This window comes from Solanum stenotomum, chromosome 1 (genome assembly GCF_019186545.1).
Source record: "Solanum stenotomum isolate F172 chromosome 1, ASM1918654v1, whole genome shotgun sequence".
Taxonomy (NCBI): domain Eukaryota; kingdom Viridiplantae; phylum Streptophyta; class Magnoliopsida; order Solanales; family Solanaceae; genus Solanum; species Solanum stenotomum.
In genome coordinates, this window is record NC_064282.1 from 53,832,249 (window position 1) to 53,839,702 (window position 7,454).

The following is a 7,454-nucleotide window of genomic DNA, read 5'->3' on the forward strand; positions in this document are numbered from 1 at the left end:
CAATTTTTTAATATTCAATTAATGTAATACACATGTGTAAATCACATGTTATTGATTAAAACTAAGTCAACTAGAAAAATAAAGAAAGTATAATCTTTAAAACATTGTTGAACCTGAATTCGATATCTATTTGAGGGTGAAATTTACTTTTTTAAAAAAATAAATCATCGCCAAATCGAGATCAAATATGATAGAAGGGAGTTTTATCCTTTGCCAGTGGCACCATGGTACCTTTTGGTTCTTTGAGTGTCATTTATTTATTTATCTACATCTTACATATATATACACTTATTATATACATCAAATTTCAATGGGAACTTGCGGGTGGCATGGTACCTCCATGGGCCTGAATAGATCCGTCCATGATAATGGCACCATGATACATTTTGATTCTCTGGGTGCCATTTGTTTATTTATCAATATACACATCAGATTTCGATTGAAATTTGCAGGTGACGTGGCACCTCTACAGGCCTTAGTAGACTCGCCCCTAATAATAATCATATCATATATTACTAATCATACTATCATTATGTATCATCATATATCTGTATCTATCTATCTATATTACCTTAAAAAGCATGAACTCCTAACTTAAATGTTAAATTACTATAATATCTCTAACTTAGGTTGTGCCTTTTTCGATGAGTTGTTAAATTACTATAATAGCTCTAATTTAGGTTGTGATTTTTTCGATGAGTTGTGACTTTTTTCAAAGGGTTGTGATTTTTCGATGAGCTGTGACTTTTTCAAAGGGTTGTGATTTTTCGATAAGTTGTGACTTTCCCAAAGAGTTGTGACTTTTTCAAAGGGTTGTGATTTTTCCAAAGAGTTGTGACTTTTTCAATAAGTTATGACTTTTCCAAAGGGTTGTGACTTCTCCAAAAAATCATGACTTTTCAGATAAGACATAGAAAACATTTGTTCATACTACCCTTTGTTGACTATAAATAGAGGGGCTCCTGCTCAATTTTCCACCACAATTTTTTTAATCTTCTACTCTTCTTCTTGCATTTTAATTTTTCTTTTGTGATTTATTGTCGTTGAGTGAGTTCGAAGTTTAACGGAATATGAGGTACCACTGTTCTGATGAAGTAAGTCATTCTATCCTAAGAGGGTATATTCCATAACCTCGAGTGCTTGAAGAAAATAATTCTGATGATATAATAATTATTTTTTCGCTTAATATATACATTAGTCTGTAATGTTCCAATATACGAAGTTAGCATGATGTAGTCTAAATTCATTTGTTTTTGTTAACAATTTCTCTTGTGATGTAGATATATGCTTCTGAATATCTTTTCCCAAAATTTAGAGACTTGTCACGATTTGTTTTTGATGCTCAAGACAAAAGAATGACTTTATTTATCAATGCTACTTATGTGATTTAGACTCTCAGGAAGTTTGCTTCAAAATAGTTATTACTATATAAACATTGTCCTTTTGTTTTACTTATTTACTATTTCTTAATATTTCAGTATTTTGGACGAAGAAAAGTTCATATGACTTGTAATAACGCCAATTGAAGTTTATATTAGTTTAATTTTTATTATTTATTTAATAGCTAATTTTATGATATAAATATTTTCATTAATGCAAATATATATTTATATTTGGGTAGATATTTGTATTTAAGTTAAGTATTAAATATGTCACAAATGTATTATCAAGTTAATAAGATCTTCTAACTTCAAAATATGTTATTTTAAACTAATCTCACAACAAATGTGAAAATATGTGAATATATAAAATGTAGATTTTCTTTTCACATGTTCATATGGCATCTAAACAATTTAACGGGGAATACACATGCAAAACACATCTGGTTATATGACAAGAAAAATACAAAACAAATAATGTCCATAAGGTAATATTAGTGAGATAAGACTAACTACATGATTGAACTTCATCAAATTAAAATAATTATATACATTATTGCATATAACTAATAAAAAATTTCATTGACCATCTTCATAGGTTTGCGTGAATAAGATATATATATGACAATCCACATTTAACAGTCACAAAAGAATCTGCAATATTATTTTTTGCTAAGCTTATTATTCAAATCTTCGCTTAAATAAACAATACTATTTACTATAACATATATTTTTTGAATTGGTAATCACGTGCAACGCACGTGTCAAAAAACTAGTATTACTAAAAGTGGAAAGCTCCAAAATGAAAAATTGAATTACCATTTTATCCCTAGACTTAAATAAAATATTAAAAAATATAAAGAATTTAATTAATTTAATTATTCCTTTAAAACCCAAACATGATGAATTTGAGTAAATTAAATCCAATATAGTCGAGGTTCATTTAACTAATAGTTCATTTACTTTTAATATGCCAATGTTTTAGACTTTTAACATTCTCTTTGAATGTAGGTATAATGCATTAAGTTTAGAAATTAAATCTTTGTTTAAAAAAGAAAAAAAACATTTCATAATAACTTTGGTCTTTTCTACTACTTCAAACATCTTATAATAAAGTGAGTCTCTTCTACTCCTAACATCTCATAAATAATTTGAGTCTTTTTTACTACTCCTAACATCTTAGTATAAACAAGTCTTTTTTACTATTTCATTTGGTTAGAATATCCATAATTTCTTGATTCTTTTTCTCCACCATCTTCAGTTTTAGGTACCCATCCCCATCTTTTTTTTTTTTGCTTACTTTCTTAATATTCGTATGTTTGTATCGAAACAAGGTTCTATGACTTCTAACCATGTCTAGATTGATCATGATGCGATATAATATATGCATCGATTTAGTTTTTATTTTTCATGCATAATAGTTAAATTTACAAGATAAATATTTTTTATTACAATATGTATTTATCTTTAAATTAAAGTACTATATATATCACTAAAGTAATATTAAATTTGCAAGAATTTCTAATGTCAATTTCCGAATTTGTTATTTCGTTTCTATTGTTTTGCTTTGATTTTTATTTTATAGCACAGAAAAAGTCTAAATAATATATATGTCATTTATAATTAATCATTCGCAATATAAAATTTGTTTTAAAGTATTTTGGAATAAAACGTGCAAAGAGACTAGTAATAATAATATGAATATGACAGTAAAATGAAAGAAAGTTGATCATTCTATGAAATAGGAAAACAAGCAAGGAATTAAGTAGGTGCGTAGAAGATAACTTAGACATTAACCATAACATACAAATAGTGTAAAAACATAACAATCTTTTTTCAGTAGATGCAGACAGACTAACACAAATTGTCTAATTTCCATAACCAAACATTTTTTAACGAAATTTGGATGGAACCACTCTATTTATTTGTTTTACCTAATAACTCTATCAAAAAAATGGAAATAATTTACATAAATTAATTTGCAATCTAGTTACTCTAATATGCAACATATTTGATTTAAATTTAGTTAAGGAAATTGAAAGCCACCACCAGCAACCCCTTGTACAGCACCAGGACCAGCTTGTGGGTTACCAAAAGCTATCCATAGCAATGAGATTGTTATTGCAATGAGACCTGACCAAACAAACACAATTGTGGGTGTTTTTCTTCTTTTACCCATCAGTCCTTTAGCAAAAGGATACAAGTGAGCCAACACCCAAAACGCGAAAAATGCACCACCAATGAATTTTCCCCATTGAGGTACAATGGCGAATATCGCTCTAGAAAATGCAACAACAATTGCAATTATGTTAACCATACCAATGACTATAGGCGGTATCATCAATGGTGTCCATTTCACCATGTACAATTCAGCATACGCTTCATCAACGTCTTCTCTTACGGATTTAGATGTAGGAGTAAATGATGTTTCACATCCCATGAATACTTTAAGTAGACCTAGCACAACAGCTGCAAGATGAGAACTAGTACCTGAAATAACCCAAAATTGTTCATTTCTCCACCAATCCTCTAAAGCAACCCCTGACCATTTTACCTCTAACATAGCTGAACCAATGATACAGATAAATATGGTTAATAGATATACTAGGAACGTGACGTTGAAATTTTGGACAATGAATTGACCGGATATGAGGCAGAGTGCAGGGAGAAAACAGAAGACGACGAGGAAAAATGAAGTGAAAGGATAAATGCTAACGTTAAGGTAAGCAAGACGTTGGAGGAATTTGAGTTTTCGCGATGCAAGAATTGCATTGTTTCTTGAGTAAAAGATTTCAACTGAACCTATAGCCCAACGTAGTACTTGATGTAGTCTATCTGTTAGATTTATAGGAGCTGATCCACGGAATGCATCGCGTTTGGTGATGCAATATATAGAACGCCATCCAAGATTGTGCATCCGGTATCCAGTAACCACATCTTCCATCACTGAACCATAAATCCATCCCATTCGAGTACCCCACTCTGTATTTTCTTCATACCTAATTGAAATGAAAGTTGTATAAAATGTGTGAGGTATAAAATTCAATACTTTTGAGTTAGTTAACTTACCAACAAGATACAACAGAGACTGCTTCGGCTACGTTAGTGGCATCAAGTGGTTCCTTTGGGGTTCTAAGAGCACCAGGAGGTCGTCCAAACTTGACAGCAGGGTGATCAGCGATAGGACGACCTTGGAACTCAGCAATTGGAATAGATTCAGCTAACATTGTGGAGTTACCAAATTTCTTAGTTAGTATATTCACATCGAAGTCATAATCAACTTCTGTGGCTTTTAATGCTTCAGCCTCTGCATCTTTTTGTGGTGTCTTATCTGGTTTTGTTGGTTCGAATCCATAAAGTGCAAATCGCCTAAACATGCAGCCCGTCCCAACGTACATAGGACCCTATATATATATACACATAATGGATGATCAAGCCTGTTTAATATTGTTTTTCTATCTATGAACATGAAATTTGAATAGAGTGGTTATAATTACCTGTAGACCATCAAGGGCGCGCATATTTCCATCAAAAAACACTGTGTTGTGATTGGCATAACGATCAGAGGGATCGATTCCTTCAAATCGTTGAGGGAATTGAATAAAACATATGTCTTCTCCACCTCTGTCCATCATGAAACACATGCCTTCACGAATAGCTAAGCAGTTGTATATATAGTGATCATAATTAAGGTTGAGTATGAATGCACCATTAGATAAAATGGCAGAAGCTCTTACTAGGGCATTCATGGCACCTGCTTTTTTATTGTGATCATACTCACGTCTCTTCTCACGCGACACATACACAAACATTGGAAGCCTTATGTCCACATCCGAAAAATCTAATAGCTTATCTTGATCACCCCCTCCCATTAGGGGATCACTACTTGGGGGTTTCAACATTACCTTTAAATTACAATTTCATTTATGTATGTCAATATTTGTAATTAGGATTCAACAATTATGTACTACTATTTGCTTGAGAAAGTAACCTGAAGGATCCCGGGATGATCACCATTGCGATGATCCCTGCTGGGGATAGACCATGAGCCAGGCCAGTGAGTTCCATCAGCCATCCAAATAGCCTTTTGCACTTTGATTGCCTCTGCAAGATCAGTCTCATTCTCTTTCATCTGCTTTAACATCTTCATTTCTTCTCGAGCATTAAACGCGTCTGATCTCCTTCTTATTGAATCTTGCAGACTGTTTATTCTTACCTTAAATTCATCATATTCTCTTTTTACCCTTCGTCTATCTTTGACGAAATCACCTCTCTTCTTGTTCTTTGTAGGGTCTCCCTTGAGGAGAAAATAGGCTTCAGGATTCCTAGGCTCAATAGCATGTTTCCTGCAGAATGGTACCCACAAATCAGCAAAGCTAGTAGCTTCTGCCATTGCCTCAAATGTTAGAAGGGTACCGCCATCGTCTGAGACATAGCAAGCTAACTTCTCCACGGGATAGTCAGCTGCTAAGATGGATAGGACAGTGTTGGCTGTGACAAGGGGCGGCTCTTTCTCTGGATCAGCCGTTGATACAAATATATCAACTCCTGGTAGATCTGACCTACCTAAAGGATTGGATGGTGATGGCATTTCAAATTTCTCGCGTAGTACCACTAGGTCAGTAGACCGATTAACTGGCGATATCCTGGGCATCTGATCCAGAAGCCATGAAAATGCAAACCATATTTCACATATAATTGACATCACGTATAACCACATTGCCTCCGGGTTTGGATGTTGTATTCTCCATGCCAAGAAGAATCCTAGTAGTACTAGTCGAATAAAAATTAGCAACCTGTACACAAACTGTAATACATTAAAAATAGATGTACAATTATGTTTACAAACACGAAATCAAAACTACAAACCTATAAGGGCTAATGATGCTATGTGACATTGGCAACACCCTACTGAGGGGTTTCCAAGGTATATCAGCAGATGTATCCAACATGTTCTTAGGCATACTTCTATCACCATCATCTCCATCCCTATCATCAGGCCAATAAGCATTTCCATACCCGTAAGTGCCTTGTGTCTCGAACAACCATTTGTTGTGATCAAACTCTCCATTTTGATTTCTCCTAATCATACCTTTCGAACCATCTGGTGCCGGTAATGACAATGCTCCATTAGAAAAATTTGGGATCTCGTCATCAAGATCCCCTACCTTGTAAGCTTCTTTGCAACCGGGGCATAGACCAACGTCTTTTTGTGCATCCATGTAACAATCTCTACATATTTTGAACCTAAACACAAAACAAACACATCAACTTTGAAGAATCTTAGTAGCTAAGTTGGTTGGTTACTGAAACATGGGTTCGATTCCCCTGCCCCCAATTTACACATCAACTTGTACCTTATCAACATACGTGATCTATTAAATTTGGATCGTTAATTATTACCTAATAAATTACCTGCATTCACATGGGATGACATCATTACCCCTTTCATCTTTCATGATCTTTCCATCACAAGCAGGCATGGAACATGATGATCCTTTGGATCCAGCCATTTGAGGATGATAAACTTCAGATTCAATGATCTTATCCATAAGATGTGCGCGAGTGACACTGTTGAATCCTCCTGTAAATAATGAATTAGAAACATATTGCTCTTCTGCTTTAGCAGCAATAGACATATCCATTGGCTGATTATCAGGCGTAGGCGGGATTTGTACAGTATAATTCATGTAATCTCTTGACAATTCACCCGACAAATCAATGTCTTCTCTAGACATGCTAACATATCGTCCACTAGACGTTCTACGTGCAAATTTTACTGATTGTGCACTTGAACTTCCTTTACTTGTCTTCTTCGATGGTGCAGCCGTCAAGCTTGCCATTTTAGCTATGTAAAAAACTAGCTAATTTATTTTCGCAAAAAAAAAAGAGAGAATTGTGTGGTCTTCTTCTCAACCGTGACAACAAATGTTGCCTTTCTTCATCACTCTTGCTCTTGATCAATGCTGTAGTTGATGATCACCTTTAGTATGTTTATTTAGAGTACTAAAAAGGAAAGAAAAGAAAGGTTGTCATTGAATTAATTCAATTTACTTAACTAATCAATATTACAAT

At 33.6% G+C, this 7,454-nt stretch overlaps 1 protein-coding gene across 3 annotated transcripts; it reads right to left on the bottom strand.

Moving 5' to 3' along the window:
* Nucleotides 1–3,385: 3,385 nt before the first annotated feature.
* Nucleotides 3,386–7,222, bottom strand: LOC125853718 (cellulose synthase-like protein D4). Of its 3 annotated transcripts, none has more exons than XM_049533449.1 (6): nucleotides 6,795–7,222; nucleotides 6,249–6,626; nucleotides 5,371–6,175; nucleotides 4,877–5,284; nucleotides 4,449–4,783; nucleotides 3,386–4,378 (listed from the first exon to the last, which is right to left on the bottom strand). In XM_049533449.1, the coding sequence occupies exons 1-6, from the start codon at nucleotides 7,220–7,222 to the stop codon at nucleotides 3,406–3,408; spliced, it is 3,327 nt and encodes a 1,108-aa protein (XP_049389406.1). In that variant the 3' UTR covers nucleotides 3,386–3,405. The 3 variants fall into 3 exon arrangements, with proteins under 3 accessions (XP_049389406.1, XP_049389407.1, XP_049389408.1); XM_049533450.1 differs by having other exon boundaries at nucleotides 5,371–6,143; nucleotides 6,346–6,626; nucleotides 6,795–7,169; XM_049533451.1 differs by having other exon boundaries at nucleotides 5,371–6,143; nucleotides 6,795–7,067.
* Between the last annotated feature and the right edge of the window lie 232 nt (nucleotides 7,223–7,454).

What these genes read in the sequence shown, in the direction of transcription:
- LOC125853718 (XM_049533449.1), bottom strand. Translation starts at nt 7,222, where the DNA reads ATGGCAAGCTTGACGGCTGCACCATCGAAGAAGACAAGTAAAGGAAGT. An exon ending in AGCATCATTAGCCCTTATAG is followed by an intron (nt 6,176 to 6,248) that starts GTTTGTAGTTTT and finishes GTTTGTGTACAG; the next exon opens with GTTGCTAATTTTTATTCGAC. An exon ending in ATCATCCCGGGATCCTTCAG is followed by an intron (nt 5,285 to 5,370) that starts GTTACTTTCTCA and finishes TGTAATTTAAAG; the next exon opens with GTAATGTTGAAACCCCCAAG.